Source organism: Euprymna scolopes, chromosome 42 (genome assembly GCF_053919585.1).
Source record: "Euprymna scolopes isolate OS-2025 chromosome 42, ASM5391958v1, whole genome shotgun sequence".
Classification (NCBI taxonomy): domain Eukaryota; kingdom Metazoa; phylum Mollusca; class Cephalopoda; order Sepiida; family Sepiolidae; genus Euprymna; species Euprymna scolopes.
Genome location: NC_136523.1, coordinates 7062911 through 7082915, shown reverse-complemented (window position 1 = coordinate 7082915; position 20005 = coordinate 7062911). Strand labels below are relative to the sequence as shown.

Sequence of the window (20005 nt, the reverse complement as noted above, 5' to 3'; positions counted from 1 at the left end):
AATTTATTAATAAAGTTTTATATTAACTGATACATTTGAAAGATTTATTGCAAAATAAGTAAGTTAATTATCAAGAGTGAACGAGGCATAAAAAAAAAATGACTAAGTTCAGTATTTGCCCAATTAAGTCCCCCAGGAAACATCAAATCCTGGTGAAAATGAACAAACGGTGCAGTTTTAGGCCTTAACATATGTAAATTTGAGTTCTGCACCATGCAAAAAAGAAATGACTAAGTCCATCATGTGTCTCCCCCCCCCCCTATTTAGCCCCAACCAAAAGTCTCCAAGACCTTAACGCATTTAAATTTGAGTTCAACATCATGCAAAACTGCTAAATAGACATACACAGAAAATTTTGGACAAATATGGTAAAATAGTCCCCAAAATGAAGTGTTTTTATCAGCCCTAAAAGAGCCCCTGGGGCACACCCAAGAGTTATCGCAAAGTATAGACAGACAAAATTATATAGAAATATGTTAGTTACAACTTTTCAGAAAGTTTTCTAAAAATCCAAGGCATTAATAATAAACACAAAAAATGTCAATTTTAGCCATTTTAACCTGAAAGGCACCCTTAGGGGGGCAACTGGAGTTTTCTCAGAAAATCCGTTCTGTTACTTTTTTACTCATATTATGTTTAATGTTTGTGCAAAATTTCAAAAAATTCCAAGGCGTAGTTATTGAGAAAAGTGCGGACGGACGAACGGACGAGGGTGAATTTACAGGTCCACCCTCCTTTTGTTGGGGGACTAACAAAATGTGCCCAACAATGTAGAATGTAAGTGAATGTCACCTCAGTGTTTGTGTTTCTCGATTCCCAACTAGAACAAACAAGAATGAAATTATTTTAACCTAGGTAGCTCTTGTCCCCTTAAACGAACTTGCTCTTTAATAAAACCTTTAAAACTGCAGCAAGTCTTCATTTTTTTTTCCATGCACAAGTAGTTTTGTTCGTCTAGCTAAACGGAAGAGGCGAGGTCAACAACCATGACCAGGACCACAGCCATGAACGATGAGGAAAGAACATATAAATAAAATTAACTCATTTTTTCCCGCTGATTTTGACATTAATAGGATTAAAAATCAAGATATTTCATGCAAATATAATATGCACAAACGGCAGAACAATATCTGAGGTGTGTTATAGGCTTATTATTTCTCAAATTCCTCGATAATCTTAGATTTCTATACTTTTTCTGCTGAGAAGTCACGGCCAAAATTGGTTAAGATCAATGGAAGTGGTAAAATATTTTCTCTCTAAAAAATTCCTCCTCCCCCTGCCACCACTTAACACCGTTTGGGGATCGTTCACAAGGAACAGTTGAGAAGAGAACACCGGTTTGGCTTCGTAGTTCTTTCATGTGAAGTTATTTAAAATCACTAAACTAAGCTGCAGTGCTCTGTGGCGTAGTGGTTAGCGTGCTGGACAATTCACATTATATTTTCACGTTCGCGCCGACCTACCGTAGTCGTTTTTTTTTGTTTTTTTTTTCCTAAACAACTGGAATGGACTTTTCTTGGTGGCCGAACTGTTAACGTTGCAGATGGTTTTTTTTTTTTTTTTTTTTTCACACTTTATTTTCCTACTTTTACTCATGACTCCGGGTTTGATCCTTCCTACTTACCTACCATAACATTTTTTAAAACTCCCCCCCCCCCGTCCCGGAAACAAACACTCGGGCAACGCCGGGTACCCCCGCTAGTTAAAAATAACTTCCCTATTCTTAAAATAATTTATTCCTGTCTAGGGAAAGAAAATTATATATTTTTAATTTAAAAAATATTCTTTTAATTAATTGAATTTTTTATTTTTTTGTAGGTTTTGTTCCTTTTGGGACACCATTTGTGAGTATTTAATATCTTATGTTTCAAAATACATTTATAGTGGAAAATAAGATTAAAATGGAGAAAATTCTAAATAATGACTAGGGCTATGACAACAGCATATTTTTTCATTGTTAAAATAGACACAGTTAATAAACTGAAAACCACATCACTCTGTATAAAAGCGTATAAGATATCAACAGATACACACGCAATACTTAAAACAGTGAAAAGAATGTGCTGTTGTCGTAGCCCTAATAATGAGCTAAAAACCTTGAAATCTAAGGGAGATAATTTCTATTTTAACCCAAACATAAAAATATGGATTATCACCCTTACCTTCAGAACAATAGAGAGACCAAAACTTATCAGTTTCAAAACATATAAGATGTTTCGCATTTCAGGCGACCGTTTTTCATAGGGAAAAGAAGTTGTGTACGTAATTGCAGATTTTTGTATTCAGAATAAATTTGGACATGTTAGCAATTAATTTGCACATGATAGCAACTGGTTTGCATGTGGGAGCAACTAATTTGTATGTGTACAGACCTACTGACTTTAAAAAGATGGATTAATAGCAGACACGAGTGGGATTTTTTTACAGCTGAGAAAAACGCCTCTGTTTTTACGTTAGTAGGTCTCAATATCTGACCTAGCTCGCCTAGCATCCGTGTTCCGAATCTCAGCTATGATTGACCCTGTTGTCAGCGACCCTTTCTCCGTCAAACTCTTGTATACTTTCATCCCCTCAGTCCAATTAACTCTTTTTGCTCAGTTTTTTTGTATCAGTTACATGAACCATCAAAGTTGTCCAAAATGGTGCTTTTATAAGATTTTTAAGGTAAACATCTGAAGAGTATGTGACTAAAAATGCAGCAATAACATAATTTTGCAGATTTGTTAGTCACAATACAAAACAATATTGTAATGGATACCTTTTGAAAAGTAATAAATGACCAACTAAGAAAACTTGATATTTGTAACTTGGAAAATTATTTTACTATTATATATATATATATATATTCATGTGAAATCACCTTTTTCTCCACCGTATTCCCTCTACTTCACTTTTTGTTATCAAGTAAGATCTTTGACTTACTTGCAGTTTCATCAAATACGTTTGTATGTAAAATCCGATCCCGCATTTTGCTAATTCCTACCCTCTGATGAGAAGGAAAGTATTTCTTTGAAACTCCACGGATTAAGAACTATCCACTTATTAAGTGTTTCCTTTTCAGATTAAATATGTTTTTAACCCTTTTTCAAAGTGTTTTTTAACATGTTTTATTAACTACTTGCTCTTATATATATATATATATATATGCAAGATTAAGCCTGAGTATAGTCAGCTGTGCTGATGAGCTGTAGATACAGTGAAACACATGTGCATGGATAACTATTTTGTCTATATATGACATAATAACACTGACATATCTTGTATACTTTCATCCCCTCAGTCCAATTAACTCTTTTTGCTTTACTTTGTTTTTCCCTCGTTTCCGACCTAATTATCTCTTCTTCTTTCTTTTCCGGATTCTGCCTTTGTTTGTCTTCACTATATCTCTTATCTTTACTCATCCCCCCCCCTCCCCCAGCAGAACTAAGAGACTTCCACTTTTCCCACCATCTGTGTTGTAAATGTTCTCTCATCTCCTCCGCCGTCTTTCAGGACACTTCACCACCGAATCTACACAACTTCTCCAGTTTTCTCGATCTCGCATGACAGTTTGCAGGTTCCAAACACTTTCCAATCCTGTGTCCTGTAGCAGGTTGTCAATGTAGGTCAGTCTTCTCCTAATACAGTTTGTGTGTCCATCTGTTGGTATTCAGAGAACTAGCTTGCTTGCTTCCTCTTCGCTGTGTCTCGTGCAGTGACCGGCTACTCTCATCTTTCTCAGCTGTACTTTCAGTGATACTGGTGGTAGGTCACCATAAAGCTGTTGGTTTGTTGTGTGGCTCCTCGATGATGTATTGAGGGCCATCCTGAGCATCCATGTGTAACAGCCATCCAGTCTCTTCTTCATTTGTAAGAGCCCATGGCTCAGCACCATAGAGAAGAACTGTTTCTACTGTCGCAACAAAGAGTCTTACTTTCAACTTTTCTGAGAGAGTGGATGACCATATCTTCCTCAACTTCTGACATGCACTCCATGCTAGTGTTTTTCTTCAAAATCTTTTTCAGTGCTCTCTGACCATGCTACAAGGTACTTGAAGTTTTTGACAGCTTCGAGTGGGTTGCGAGCCTGTTTTTGTTTTATCATTATTTCCATGGCAAGTGCTCGTCTGAGCTCCAATCTCTGGTCCCTCTCCTCATCAATCTTTCACGAAAAACACCTGTCTAGCTGAAACCACTCTCAATAATTTTCCCCACTCTTTATCTGTGCCTAAATCAAAACGTACATTCCATGAACAAAGTTTCTTTCTTAGAAATGCAAGCCTGTGGAACTCTCTTCCATTTGCTTGCTTCCCAGCTGACTACATTTTGGTCGTCTTCAAGTCCAGCATAAACAAATTCTTGATGAACCGCCCCCTTAAGTAATCCAATTTACCAAACCTCCATTACTAACGATTATTACAATATTATCCCATTAACTACTCTATGACACTTATCCTCGAGTGGCCTCTGGGCCTTGATAAGTGGTGACTTTTATGTAAAAAAAAAAGTGCTTTCACTGCAATTGGATCAACATTATTGAAGGCCTGTATCTGTTTTCTTGGCATTGCAGTACAAACCCACCAATCGTGCTTCCTCTTCCAGTTGGCTTAGAACTTCTTGGGCGTGACTAATTTCCTCAGCTGTTAATGTTACTTGACTTAAATACATTTTCACTGTTAGAATTTTTGCTAAGTCTACTCTCGATAGTTAGGAGTCTGACTTGTGTGTCCGGGTGATTGGACGTTGGGTTTATGTATAGTGGCTTAGCATTATCTTTTAAGTGTAGCTCATAAGTATTTTTATTTAAGTTTAGAAATTAGTTGTTTGTATTATAAGTAAATAAGAAAGCAAAACTTGATAAGTTTGAAAATGATATTAGGAAAAGGCTAGAATCGAACCCTGTAGGCAAGTGTTAAAAGATGATGGATAATTGAAATCCAGGGAATGCAGAACGATTGTCATTGTTCTCACAAATAACTAAATATTATTTATGTCAGAGATAGAGTGATTGTCTGTTCTTTTAGAAATAACTGGATATTAAATATGTCAGTTAAAAGAATGGACAATAACAAAATTGAAAATGTTATTTAACAACTAGGTTAAATGATACAATTTCATTTACTTTTATTTCTTTTGTTTATGAGAGTGTTGGATACATGTGCAAAGGCACGGGTAAATTGAAACGTGATAAAGTCACGTTGATTGCTCACTCTTCTGACGTCATAAAGAAAGGAGATTCTCAATATATTGAGACAGGGTTCGGGTTAGACAATCAGAGAATCACAGTCACAGTGATAGTCAGTTAGAGGCAAGAGCCGGACAGTGACTTAATAAAGCTGATGCCCTTAGAGGCGAAGAGGGGGAGTAGACCATGTAGCTATACAAGCTTGAATTCCTGAGTCATCAAGCGACTGGCTGATGAATGAAGAAATTACTAAGTTTTGTAACTTCGCGTCATCATTCCACCAATCTGAAAGGTAAATGTGTTTTGTCTATCATCATCTTGTAAACGAACTGTGTTGAACACCCTTCCAAGTATTGTCTGTCCTCGCCTCCATAATCAGTAATGATTCTCCCCCCCCCCCCCCGATGTAAAAGAACTGTACTCCACATCTCTCTTCTCACATTTATATGTCTCCTGTTAATAATAATATGAACTAGATAGAACCGTCCACGTCGCTGCCGTTATACAAATGACGTCTCGTTCTGTGCAACAATGTATATAAATGTCATTATCATCCCTGTTCTGAGTCCCCGTTATGTGTCCCAATATGTACCCCGACTATTCAACATGTCTCCAATATGAACCCTAACCCGACAACACAACACGGTCAAGTCTACCCTTAGGCTTAACTTTCTCGTTTCCATGTGTACAACTTTCTAAAAATTTTCTTCCTTCCGTTTGTTAGGATCTTTTATTATAACTAATAATATATCATCTCTATATAGACTGATTTCTGTATTTGTGAGTATATCAAATGAATAATCCTACAAGGTCTGTTCTCATCTTGAGCTGGGGCTACCAGATCAGGCTGTCTGAAGATATTGGCTCTCTCAGACGAAATGCACCTAATATTGATGCTTTTTGTTTTTCTATTTCTTTTTGCAAAACTTAATTATCTTCTGCAAAACCAAAACCAAAACTAACCCCCCTCCCCCCCTTCCTCTTTCTATCTCCCTCACTTCTTGACTGGTTTCCTAACTTAAAATGTACCAAACATTAATACTGTAACCCTTTTCCCTCTCCCATTTCAAAACTCGTTCGTGTTTTGTAGGGCAGAGAACAAAAATGATAAAATCCATTACATCAACCAAACCAAACACTACAAACCAAACACTATAAACCAAACACTATAAATCAAACACTGCAAACTAAACACTACAAACCAAACACTACAAACCAAACACTACAAACCAAACACTACAAACCAAACACTACATACCAAACACTACAAACCAAGCACTACAAACCAAGCACTACAAACCAAGCACTACAAACCAAGCACTACAAACCAAACACTACAAACTAAACACTACAAACCAAGCACTACAAACCAAACACTACAAACCAAGCACTACAAACCAAACACTACAAACCAAGCACTACAAACTAAATACTACAAACCAAACACTACAAACTAAATACTACAAACCAAACACTACAAACCAAACACTACAAACTAAATACTACAAACCAAACACTACAAACTAAACACTACAAACCAAACACTACAAACTAGTGATTGAAGAATAAAAACCTTCTACCAAATAATTGGATGAAACATGAGTACTATTTCCAAAATAGTAAAAATAAACGAAACAGAAAGCGGCACTCACCGTCGGAGGGTTGAATCGACTTCATTCGAAAGAGAAAGTTTCTAGGGAATATCAAATTCACAAACGGTCCCCAGTCGCATGTATTTCCCAATTAAGGGAGATGACAACGTTAGGTTTGTGCAATTTTTTCAGAGAGGTGCCAATGTTCTTCTACATACAGCATCTGGTATTCTTAAAAGGTCGCCCCATCTGGTACTGGCTAGACTTACCGTCACTTAACTTCAGAGAACTGATGAACCACCGTGATTATATCGTATTCTGGCCTGATTAATAGCATATGAACTGTTTATGTGTATCTAATGCTCAAATATCATAAATATCTTTATATTTTACCTTTTCTATATTCTCCATCGTCGACAGAAATTCCACCCAATTTACATCATTAATGATTACTTTACTAGAAAAACAAACGATAAAATTCACTATAAAACAACCAAACCAAACACTGCAAACAAGTGATTGAAGATACAAAGAGCTTGAAGAATAAAAACCTTCTACAAAATAACTGGGTGCAACATGAATACTATTTCCAAAATAACTGGATTCGGCATTAAATAACCCAAAAAGGGTTGATATGCCGTAAAACAAAACAACAAACCAAACTCCTATCGGATGTTATATTCACTTGGTCGATGTAATTTCCGACCTACCTCGGGTGTATCTTGTCGAAATCTGGAATGCTGTGAGATATTATCTCACCTCGGTTTTGCCCTTGGCCAAATGAAAGAAAGCAATCAGAAATCACAACAGGCTCATCTTTAAACTTAAATTTTATTAAAGTAAAAAGATCCAAATTGCAAAAGATATGCCATCTTCAGCTTGCTGCCGAAACAGAACGAGTAACACCCGTAGGGGTAGTTGTTCATGGTTTACCTTCGCGTTTGCAGGATCCAAGACCTCCTCGCTGTTCGAAGAATAGTTGCATCAAGTCGATGTGTTAAGTGATGCCTTCCAAGGATGAATGCTGTGAGTCCAATAGTAATCATGAAGTTCACTGTAAATAACCGTTCGAATGGCGGACAAGGGGCAGGTCAAAATGTAGACCTTAAATTCGTCTCGGAGATACATTATACAAGTAATGAAGAAAGCCAATCAATCGTAGAGCACAACAGTGTGTAAAGAATACAATATTTCGCCCAACGCAAGGGCATTAGTGTTTGCAAATAATATTTTGCCCCACATTAGGGCATTAATACGTTTCAATGAGACAAAGGGGTTTTAAGGTTACATGCCACGAGTGAGTTTTCATTGTGAAAACTGAGACGACCTGAAACATAAAAATAGCGCCAAAAATATGACTTGACAGTTAGAAACAACATCTGATAGGTCCAAACAAAATTGTGGTCGGTCAAACCGACCAATGAGGAGCCTGCTTATTTCTGCAGAATTTCTTACAATGTTTAATAATATGAATAACCAATCCTCATCTCCAAAATTCAGAAATGTAAAACTGTTTGTTTTCAGTTTGCACTTGCTAACTGGTGACCCCTTCATAACCTGTTCTCATCCCTCTGTTTTATTTTTCAATTTAAGCACGTATATTAATGGTTAGCGCAGTTCTTGGCACTTTTTAACGCCAAAATAAACTACTTGTAACCAGGAGTGGCACTTAGTAAACATCATAGTTGTTGCAATATTTTTTATATTTAATAGGGGTATGCTCCCTCAAAGGTGGGGTATTCTATTTATAAACACGCTGATAGAAACTGACGAATCAAATTAATTCACGTTCTGCTATCAACCAATCAGAAACCAGAATTGCTCCATAAAAATTAAATCTTCTTAGCATTCCGACTCATAATTTTTTCGTGTCAACACGATCTTTTGTTCTTTGGCTGCAAAATTATAAAGTCCAGAAGCTGTAGAGAACAGCTGCCTATCAAAAACACTTCATCTCCAGAGTTTTTTATAGAATAATCACCCATAGGAAACTCTTCTAAAATTAAACATGGCTTCCAATTCAAGAGTAGTTTTTCCAGTTTTTGAGTAGCTGATTCAATTTCTTTCATGAACAATAAACCATTATTGATACTAGCACTTCTCTCATGGTTTAATTCACACATGAACATTCTCTGCTTTTATCAATTTGCCTGCCCGTTATCTTAATTTTCAATCCAAACAAGGCATATTGCCACTTAAAACATAAACGGCTACTATTTGGGATTATATTTAACAGGGAACTGTGGAGAATTGAGTGGTGAGATGTCTGTACACATTACATATAAGTTTCTGCAAGGTAGTACACTCAGAGAAGTAGGAAACAGGGAGGGAATTCCAAGTTCCAGTAGTCCGAGGGAAGAAACTATTAGAGTAGAAGGGTTTCCAGCATCTAGGGATATCAACAGTGAAGGGGAGGGATTTTACTGCTTGCTAGGTTAGTTATAAGTATGTATGTTGAGGGAACACATGACATACGATACTTGTAAAACGGGCACAAGAATGCGACATTGCAGTGATGGGACAGAAGTTGGAGCTAGGCTGATAGTGCGGGATCCTTAAAATTTGAGGCTCTTTTTTGGACGCTATCTAACAGAGAGAGACTAGTGGTAGACACACTTGTCTAAATGTGACAACAGTACTCTATGTATGAGCAAATCGTAGCTTTGTAAAGCTATGAGATGCTCTCTGGTGTGAGTAATTTTCTAACATGGTAGAGAGAGCCCACTTTCCTTACAGCAGCTTTGACAATGTCCTCAATGTATTTGTTTCAATTTATATGCCAATGTTAGGCTCTCAGGTAGGACGTTATCTATCATGACAAGCATTGGTTAAGAACTTTTTTTTTTTTTGGAAAGAAGTTTAATCTTAGTAGCATTAAATGTTACTAATCACTTACAGCTTCATTCCACTGCTGACTGAAGATGATTTTCTATGGTTTCTTTCATTGCGTTCGATGCGTGCACATTCATTTTTTCTACATGTTTATTATAGTGCATAGCATCAACAAATATTCACATTTCAGACACAATTTTATGCAAATTACTTTCCAGGACAGGATAAACAATTCCTTGTTACTTACATTGGGGGTTGGGGTTGGTTCGGCTCTGTCTATTACAAAAAAGGATTGAAGCAATTATGTTTTGTTTTTTATTTTCTTTTGATTTCCAGATTGTGGGGATGTTGCTTCCGAACCCAACAATTCCAAAGACGATAATTTGGCAATGGTTGAACCAGAGTCACAATGCCTGCGTCAATTATGCGAATAGAAATGCCTCAAAAGTGAGTTATCATATGCTCATATGTATGTGTTTCTCGTAATTATGTAACTTGCATGTGATTTGATTTATTGGTGCTTGTCTATAAAACATTTGAAAAAAAAATCTTTATAATGTACATACTTGCCACTGCATGGAGATGTTATATTCTAAAAATCACGTAAATCAATCAAGTAGTTTTTTTATTTAAGAAAATCAAATATTATCACACGGTTTATCGGAGATTTGCTGCACGCCATCTTGTTTGAGAGGTAACGACACTGGTGACACCTGGCGGAAATATGGTGAAAATATGGGATCGACAAGGGCAGACAATTTTTTTAATCCAAAAATGTTTCATTATTAAAAAAAAAAACTGTTTTAGACATTCTTTTTATCATTGTTAATTTATTTTTTATTTGTATTATAAAAAAAAGTGTTTTTCGACATTTTGTTTTTCATGTTCACTTATTAAAGTCTATTTAAAAAAATAACTATTTTAGACATTCTTTTAAGGAATAGAAATCATTGTTAATTTATTTTTTATTTGTATTATAAAAAAAAGTGTTTCCGACATTTAAGAAAAAAAAAAGTCAATGGTCTGCCCCTGTCGATCCCATATTTCCACCAGGTGTCGTTACCTCTCAAACAAGATGGCATGGAGCAAATCTTCGATAAACCGTGCGATAATATTTGATTTTCTTAAATAAAATAAAAAAAACTACTTGATCGATTTACGTGATTTTTGGAATATAACATCTTCATGCAGTGACAAGTATGTACATTATAAAGATTTTTTTCAGATTTTTCTTGTAAAAAATTTTTTTCGGCCCTTTTATAGACAAGCACCCACTTTTATTTATTGCTAGTGTAATTTTTCGTTTAGTATTTTTCTAGTTAAACCAGAATTTATTTCAGAGGATGGCCTTTGTTAATTACTTATTTACTACTGTATTGAAGCGCCACTTACCCGATGCTGATTGAACCAGCTTCCTCCAAAAGAGAAAGTTTCATGGGAATATGAAATTCATAAGCGGCCCTAATCGCATGTATAGTCTGTCAGGGGAGATAACGTTAGGTTTTTACAGTTCTTGCAGGAAGTTGTGACTTGCACATGATTATTTTTTATTTATCTATATATATCTATATGATAGCGTGTGTGTTATTTCCTGTGACACGCTTACATCCGGGTCGTTTAATTGTTATGTACTTCGATTTCATGTCATAAATAATTTTACCAAGAATTCTTCATAAGTTTTGGTTTTTAGATTATGGCTGAAGGAACTCAAGTTATATATATACATATATATATATATATATATATATATATATATATATATATATATATGATGAAAATAATGGAAATAGTATTCCGACAAAATAGAAAAAATAAAAAGGAACAAACCGTATTATGTGTTCATCAATGTTTCATCTTTATTTCATCCAGAGGAAGTCTCGAAATAAAGACGAAACGTTGATGAACACATAATACGGTTTGTTCCTTTTTATTTTATATATATATATATATATATATATATATATATATATATAATTTTTTTTTTTTCCATAAGTTTTCATTCGGTTTCGATTCAAGCTAATGCACCTAAGTCATATGGATATATTTTTTTTATTTTTGAAATCGCAACATTATAACATATAAAAATCGATAGAACATTAACTCTATAATAATATATACGAAATCTACAAGAATTAAAATATATTTAAGCGTACTTTACAACCAGGCTTTGCCGGGTGTTCGTGCTAGCTTAGATGAAATACTATTGCAGTTTTAACAAAAAAGCTACAATAATATCAGAGCATCTCCATTTAAACTGAACATCTACAGAATGGCAATATCAATATATTCCATATGAATGAGTCCCCTGTGGAAATTCCACAAGTCCCGCTAGTTACTATTAATGTTTTTTTTTGTATACTATTTCTCTACTTTAAACGTACTTTCTAACTTCTGGTGTGTCTGCTACGGGAAGTAGTGATAAGGCAAATTAGTTCCTTTGCTTTTTTCCTTTCAGGCTTAGATCTCCCCTGTGCATATACTCTTTTTTTTTTTTATTACATTTTTCCGATCAGATTTTTTTTTTTATTTAATAATCATTGAAAAGTTTTTTGTTTTTTTTCCTGTCTTATTTTAATTATGAATTATTGAAATCAGTTTTATTTTTTAAAAGAATTATTGAAAAGCATTGTTTAAAAATCTTTTAAAGTAATGAACTATTTAGTTTACGAAGCAATCATCACCAAAACGGTAACAAAAGATTTGAACACGTTTAGTACAATGCGATGGTTGGCAAGACCTGGCTTAATAGCCAACTAACGAATCTGCCAAATAGGTCCGGATCAAATGAGAATGAATATTCAATTTTTATTGTATATTTTTTCAATAATGTATTTTTTCTTATATTTTATTTCAATAAATCACTTCACAATAGAAATATTGAAGAACAATAAAAGTGAAGAAATGATTTGCCTTGTCACCACTTCCGGTAGCATATGCACTGGAAGTTAGGAAGTATGTTAGCTGACTATAACCACATTTTTGATTTTTAGATATTTTTATAAAATATGGTGTTTAAGATATTGTTGACAAATTGAGTTTTTAAATATATTGTTTCAAGAAAAAACAATATTACGCACTTAATTGTTGTCGAAAATAGTAATACATCCAAAAATTATGAAAATTCATTGAGTATAACAACTGCTATTGTGTTTTCTCTATATAAATAAAATGAACTCATTTTTTCCTGTCGGATTTTGACCTTAATAGGATTAAAAATCAAGATATTTCATGCAAATATAATATGCACAAACGGCAGAACAATATCTGAGGTGTGTTATAGGCTTATTATTTCTCAAATTCCTCGATAATCTTAGATTTCTAGACTTTTTCTGCTGAGAAGTCACGGCCAAAATCGGTTAAGATCAATGGAAGTGGTAAAATATTTTCTCTCTAATAAATTCCTCCTCCCCCTGCCACCACTTAACATCGTTTGGGGATCGTTCACAAGGAACAGTTGAGAAGAGAACACCGGTTTGGCTTCGTAGTTCTTTCATGTGAAGTTATTTAAAATCACTAAACTAAGCTGCAGTGCTCTGTGGCGTAGTGGTTAGCGTGCTGGACAATTCACATTATATTTTCACGTTCGCGCCGACCTACCGTAGTCGTTTTTTTTTTGTTTTTTTTTCCTAAACAACTGGAATGGACTTTTCTTGGTGGCCGAACTGTTAACGTTGCAGATGTTTTTTTTTGTTTTTTTTTCACACTTTATTTTCCTACTTTTACTCATGACTCCGGGTTTGATCCTTCCTACTTACCTACCATAACATTTTTTAAAACTCCCCCCCCCCCCCGTCCCGGAAACAAACACTCGGGCAACGCCGGGTACCCCCCGCTAGTTAGTAAAAAATGTATATCGCTATAGACAACAAATATTGCAGTCATGAACAAGTAATCTAAAATATTAATTTCGGAGTTATGTCCCTTGCATTTAGCTTTCTGCTGTCTACTTTTACCCAGTTTTCCATGAAACTTTCCTTTTTCTTGTAACTATAAATAACTTTCTTTTTTTAACCATAAGTAACTTTTTACTCAATGATTTTTTTTTATAATTTTTGGATATATTACTATTTTCGGCATGACAATTAAGTATGTGATATTAATTTTGCTTAAAATGACATATTTTTAAAAAAAAATCCATCTGTTGACTATATCATAAAAACCACCAAAAATATTTAATGAAAATTTTTTTTTTTTTTTTTTTTTTTTACAGCCAACCCCTTTGCATCGTTTTATTATCGGATATTTTGGAGCTGTTGCCAGTGCTGTTTCCATTGCTGTAAGGTTTTTTTTTGCAGTTTTTACTTGTGAACTTATTTTTTTCATTGAAAATTTTGGGTGTTGTCCAGAATTTCGCCTATGAAACAAAAACATGGACATACAGAAAAATGCACACACACACACACACACACATTTTCGCTTTTTTATTATAGATGGTGCTCGTTAAGATATTGTTGACAAATTGAGTTTTTAAATATATTGTTTCAAGCAAAAACAATATTACATACTTAATTGTCGGATCGAAAATAGTAATATATCCAACTACTACAATTTTTTTCTTTTTTTTTTGCTCAACACACACTTCCAAATACCCGGGCGGCGCCTGGAACCCATGCTAGTATAATGATAAATATGAAATCTGCATTAATCAAAATATCATATTTAAGACCATATTTTATGACCAGGCAATGCCAGGTAGCCTGCTAGTTTAACAACCAGGCAAGGCTGGTTTTTAATGTTTTATTTATTTAAAAAAAAATTTTTCTGGTGCTAATTCATAACTCTCCCCCTCCAAAAGCCAAAACAAAGGAAATAAAACTCATTATGATGTACATACTCGTGATGGAAAGAAAATATTGTAAAAAAAAAAGAAAAGAAATCACATAAATTGATCAAGTAGTTTTAGGATTAATTAAAAGTGATATAGAATTATTCCCACATATGTTTTGGCTCGTCAGTAAAACATTTGCACTCGGGAATTGAAACCTGAGCCACTTACACACGGAGTGAGTACCCTGCCACCTGAGCCGCCACACCATGTACAAGAATGTAAATTGATTAACACAGATCAAGCAAACCACAACGAAGTTAAACTGTGGAATATACGTAGACTCTGTAGGAGAATGTCATCCCGTCTAGCGAGTAAATCAATATTCAAACTTTTTGTTTAATATCAAATAATATTTGATTAATTCCACAATTACACAAACCACATCTGTGGTTTATATGGTTTTTGTGAGTTGCTCTACCTCTCTTTCACTTTCCTTCTCTTTCACACTCTCTCTCTCTCTCTTTTTGGCTCTCTTTCTCTCTCTTTCTATCTTTGACTCTTTCTCTCTTTCTATCTTTGACTCTTTCTCTCTTCGTCTCTTTGACTATCGCTCTCTCTCTTCGTCTCTTTGACTCTCTCTCTCTCTCCCTCTCATTCTCTCTCTTTGTCTTCCTCTCATTCTCTCTCTCTTTGTCTTCCTCTCATTCTCTCTCTCTCTCTTTGTCTTCCTCTCATTCTCTCTCTCTTTGTCTTCCTCTCATTCTCTCTCTCTTTGTCTTCCTCTCATTCTCTCTCTCTTTGTCTTCCTCTCATTCTCTCTCTCTTTGTCTTCCTCTCATTCTCTCTCTCTTTGTCTTCCTCTCATTCTCTCTCTCTTTGTCTTCCTCTCATTCTCTCTCTCTTTGTCTTCCTCTCATTCTCTCTCTCTTTGTCTTCCTCTCATTCTCTCTCTCTTTGTCTTCCTCTCATTGTCTCTCTGTCTTCCTCTCTTTCTCTCTATGTGTCTTCCTCTCTTTCTCTCTCTTTGTCTTCCTCTCTTTATTTCTCTCTCTCTCTTTCTTTTCATATCCCTCTCTCTTTCTTTTCATATTCCTCTCTCTTTCTTTTCATATTCCTCTCTCTTTCTTTTCATATTCCTCTCTCTTTCTTTTCCTATCTCTCTCTCTCTTTCTTTTCCTATCTCTCTCTCTTTCTTTTCCTATCTCTCTCTCTTTCTTTTCCTATCTCTCTCTCTTTCTTTTCCTATCTCTCTCTCTTTCTTTTCCTATCTCTCTCTCTTTCTTTTCCTATCTCTCTCTTTCTTTTCCTCTCTTTCTATCTCTCTTTCTTTTCCTCTCTTTCTATCTCTCTTTCTTTTCCTCTCTCTCTCTCTTTCTCTCTTTCTTTTCCTCTCTCTCTCTTTCTCTCCTTCCCTCTTTCTCTCCTTCCCTCTTTCTCTCTTCCTATTCCCCTCTTTCTCTCTTCCTCTCTCTCTTCCTTTCTCTCTCTTCCTCCCTCTCTTCCTTTCTCTCTCTTCATCTCTCCCTTTCTTTTCCTCTCTTCATCTCTCCCTCTCTTTTCCTCTCTTCATATCTCCCTCTCTTTTCCTCTCTTCATATCTCCCTCTCTTTTCCTCTCTTCATATCTCCCTCTCTTTTCCTCTCTTCATATCTCCCTCTCTTTTCCTCTCTTCATATCTCCCTCTCTTTTCCTCTCTTCATATCTCCCTCTCTTTTCCTCTCTTCATCTCTCCCTCTCTTTTCCTCTCTTCATCTCTCCCTCTCTTTTCCTCTCTTCATCTCTCCCTCTCTTTTCCTCTCTTCATCTCTCCCTCTCTTTTCCTCTCTTCATCTCTCCCTCTCTTTTCCTCTTTTCCTCTCTCCCTCTTTCCTCTCTCCCTCTCTTTTCCTCTCTTTTCCTCTCTTTTCCTCTCTCTTCCTCTCTCTTCCTCACTCTTCCTCTCTCTTTCACTCTTCCTCTCTCTTTCACTCTTCCTCTCTCTTTCACTCTTCCTCTCTCTTTCACTCTTCCTCTCTTTTCTACTCTTCCTCTCTCTATCATTCACCCTTTCACTTTCATTCACTCGTCATTTTATTTCTTTTTGTTCCTTGCAGGTTGGTCTCAGTTTCCTCATCAAGAAAGCAAATCGTTTCACTCCAGCCACCAAAATGCTTATACAAAGATTTGTTCCATTCCCAGCTGTGGGTAAGTCGCCTCACGTCTGACGTTAATACTCCATGTATGGAATATTGCTTTCACATTTGGGCTGGTACATCTGTTACTAGTCTCTCTCTCTCTCTCTCCTGGACAGGGTTCAGAAGAGAGTCACCAAATTAATAGGTCCCGAACTGTCGGCCAGGCATCAACCTCTCTCCCATCGACAAAATACTGCATCCCTCTGCCTGTTTTACAAGTATTTTAATGGTATATGCTCTGATGAACTACAAACCCTAGTACTCCCTTGACGTAAATACCCCGACACACGACAAGCAGCAAAATCCCACCCCTATACAGTAGAGAGCCACAAATACCAGAAAACCTTCTACTTTAAGAGTTTCTTTCCCAGAACTGCTAGACTTTGGAATTCTTTCGGGTTCCTGCTTCCCCGACCGTACTGACATGCAGAAGTTCAAGTGTAATGTAAACAGACATCTTGCTGCTCAACTCCCTACATAGTATCGCCGCAATTATGTCCCGAATAGTAGCCCGCTACATCAAACTGGCACTGTGCCTTGTCTGGAGTGAAAATGCAATAAAAAAAATAAAAATCTCTACAAAGTTATGATTCACCCATGCATAGAGTATTGTTTATAAATCTCTAGATGTCGAAGAGCCTTTTGTTGATGGGCCTGTCGGTGGGGCATTAGAATACGCCGACTGCCCCCCTGCAGAGGGTAAAAGTCCCTCAATAGGGGTCCTGGATATGACCTTAAACTATATCCAGTGGTGAGGCCCCAGCTTGTGGGCTTTGGGGAGTGTGGAGCCACCCTTTAATTACCATTGCTCCCAGGTCCACTCTGACCCGGAGTGGTAGTACCTGTTAGGGTCCCAACTATGGGTTAAATAGAAACCGACGTGAAAACAACAAATATATTCTATTTAAAAAATTTTTTCTTCAAAATCTTTGGATTCGGCATTAAATAACCAGAAAAGGGTTGATATGCCGTAATACAAAAACAACCAACCAAATCTAATATGTCGATAATGACAAAATAAAATACTTGTCCATCAATGCTGAAGGCTAGACTCACACTGTTGTATTTTGTGCACATGAAGCTATGGACAGATATCAGCAAACTTCCAATGCATATTTCAGTGGTGTGCTAATAGCCTGTGTATCAATACATCGGCCGAATTACAACTCAACATAATGCAAAATATTGTATAAACGAAAATAGATCTTTTCTGCAATTGTTACAAACGTTCTGTCAAGCTTCTCTCTTTACATCATCAACATTCTAATCCACATTTGACATCAATTGAAATGAATGGCTCTCGTCTTCAGGAGGCCTCAAGTTTTGACAAGCTTCTTGGCTTGACCATTACTCCTGATCTTAAATGGAACACGTACATCAAATCTGTTGCTAAGGCTGCTGGAAAAATGGTGGGATCTTTCTATCGATCCGGTAGATATCTCACTGCTGATGCTATTCTCTATCTATATAAGAGCCAGGTACATCCAAGGATGGAATACTGTTGCCACATCTGGGCAGGAGCTGCTAGAAAGGACTTGTCCTGCCTTGAAAGAGTTCAAAATAGACTTCGTAGCCTCGTAGGAGATGTCCTTTTCTCCTCCTTGCAACCTCTATCTCACAGAAGAGATGTTGCGAGTTTGTCTCTGATGTATCGTTATTTTCATGGAAAGTGTTCGACTGAGCTTCAATCTATGGTCCCCCCTCGCCAAACTTTCACAAGAAACACTCGTCTAGCTGTAAACACTATCAATAATTCCCCCCACTCTTTATCTGTGCCTAAACCTAATCGTAGATTCCATGAACAAAGCTTCTTTCTTAGAACTGCACGCCTGTGGAATTGTCTTCCGTTTTCCTGCTTTCCGGCTGACTACAATATGGTTGTGTTCAAGTCTAACGTAAATAAGTTCTTGATGAGCCGTTCCATATAAGTTATCAAATTTACCAAATTTTCATTACTAATGATTACTATATTGTCCAATTTCTACTGTACACTCTTTAACCCTTATCCTTGAGTGGCCTCTTGGCCTTGATAATGTGGTGATGCCTATGTAAAAAAAAAAAAAAAAAAAAAAAAAAACCTACTGACATCATGGACGAAGAATGTTTTTATTACTGTTCTCATCTTAATTGTTAATTTCACAACGTTTCACCCATGAATCTCAACAGAATTTTGAATACAATCCTTTATTTAATACAGGAGTAGAATGCTCTCATTTCTATCAGCCATGACTGGGTAGAAGTTTTAAATAATTTGCAATCGCATTTTAAATGTTACTCCTCAGAAAAATGTAACTTGCAACTGAATTTTGCCAAGTACTTTATGCCGAGGGTTCACAAGATGAGTAGTCCAAATAATACGAAGAATGTTTTTTGCTTTGTCATATTTTTCTTTAAGAAGTATGTCGTAGTTTGCTTGAAGCATTGCTAATCGGATAAAAGGTGTATTTGAAAGTTTGTCAATGCAGGAATTATTCAATCGGTGGAATAAACAAATAATGATAAATAATTCAAAGGGTTTAATAGTTCCCAATGAATATTTATTTACCTGATTGTAGATAGTATGTTCCTCAAATATTTTCGGGGGCAGCCCCCATTTTCAAGAGGTAACAAATGTATGTCAACTCTTTATCAGTAAGCTATGAAAGGAAGAACACCTTTAAAACTTTGAAAACTAGCAGGGTGATGCAACGTTGCCTGGGATTATGGTAGCATAGAGAGTTGTCATACATCTATTACCTCTTGAAAAAATATTTGTTGGGAACTATTGAACGCTTGGAATTATTTATCATTATTTATTTATCTGGAATGGAGCACATACATCAAATCTGTTGCCAAGGTCGCTGGGAAAATGGTGGGATCCTTCTACCGCTCCAGAAGATATCTCACTACTGATGCAATTCTATATCTACATAAAATCCAAGTACATCCAATGTTGGAGTACTGTTGCCACATCTGGGCAAGAGCTGCTAAAAACAGCCTATCCTGCCTTGACAGAGTATAAAATAGACTTTGTGGCTTAGTGAGGGATGCCATTTTCTCTTCCCTGCAACTTCTCTCCCACAGAAGAGACATTGCAAGCCTGTCTTTGTTTTATTGTTATTTCCATGGCAAGTGCTCGTCTGAGCTCCAATCTCTGGCCCCCCCCTTCGCCAATTTTTCACGATAAACACCCATCTAGCTGAAACCACTGTCATTAATTTTCCCCATTCTTTATCTGTGCCTAAATCAAAATGTAGATTCCATGAACAAAGCTTCTTTCTTAGAAGTGCACGCCTGTTTCCCACCTGACTACAACTTGGATGTCTTCAAGTCCAGCATAAACAAATTCCTGATGAGCCGCCCCCTTAAGTAAGATACTTTATCAAATCTCCAGTACTAACGATTACTACGATACTATCCCATTAATTACTGTATACGCAATAACCCTTATTCCCGAGTGGCTTCCAGGCCTTGATAAGTGGTGACCTCCATGTAA

General features: G+C 36.1%; 1 protein-coding gene across 1 annotated transcript in view; it reads left to right on the top strand.

The window, feature by feature from the left end:
• The window catches only part of LOC145266914 (sideroflexin-5-like), a 124567-nt gene that overhangs the window by 38561 nt on the left and 66001 nt on the right, over nucleotides 1–20005 (top strand). The window contains exons 4-7 of the mRNA XM_080122707.1: nucleotides 1819–1844; nucleotides 9925–10035; nucleotides 13799–13864; nucleotides 16450–16540. Of these exons, the coding sequence (XP_079978833.1) occupies nucleotides 1819–1844; nucleotides 9925–10035; nucleotides 13799–13864; nucleotides 16450–16540 (294 nt within the window). The remainder of the gene's footprint in view (nucleotides 1–1818; nucleotides 1845–9924; nucleotides 10036–13798; nucleotides 13865–16449; nucleotides 16541–20005) is intronic.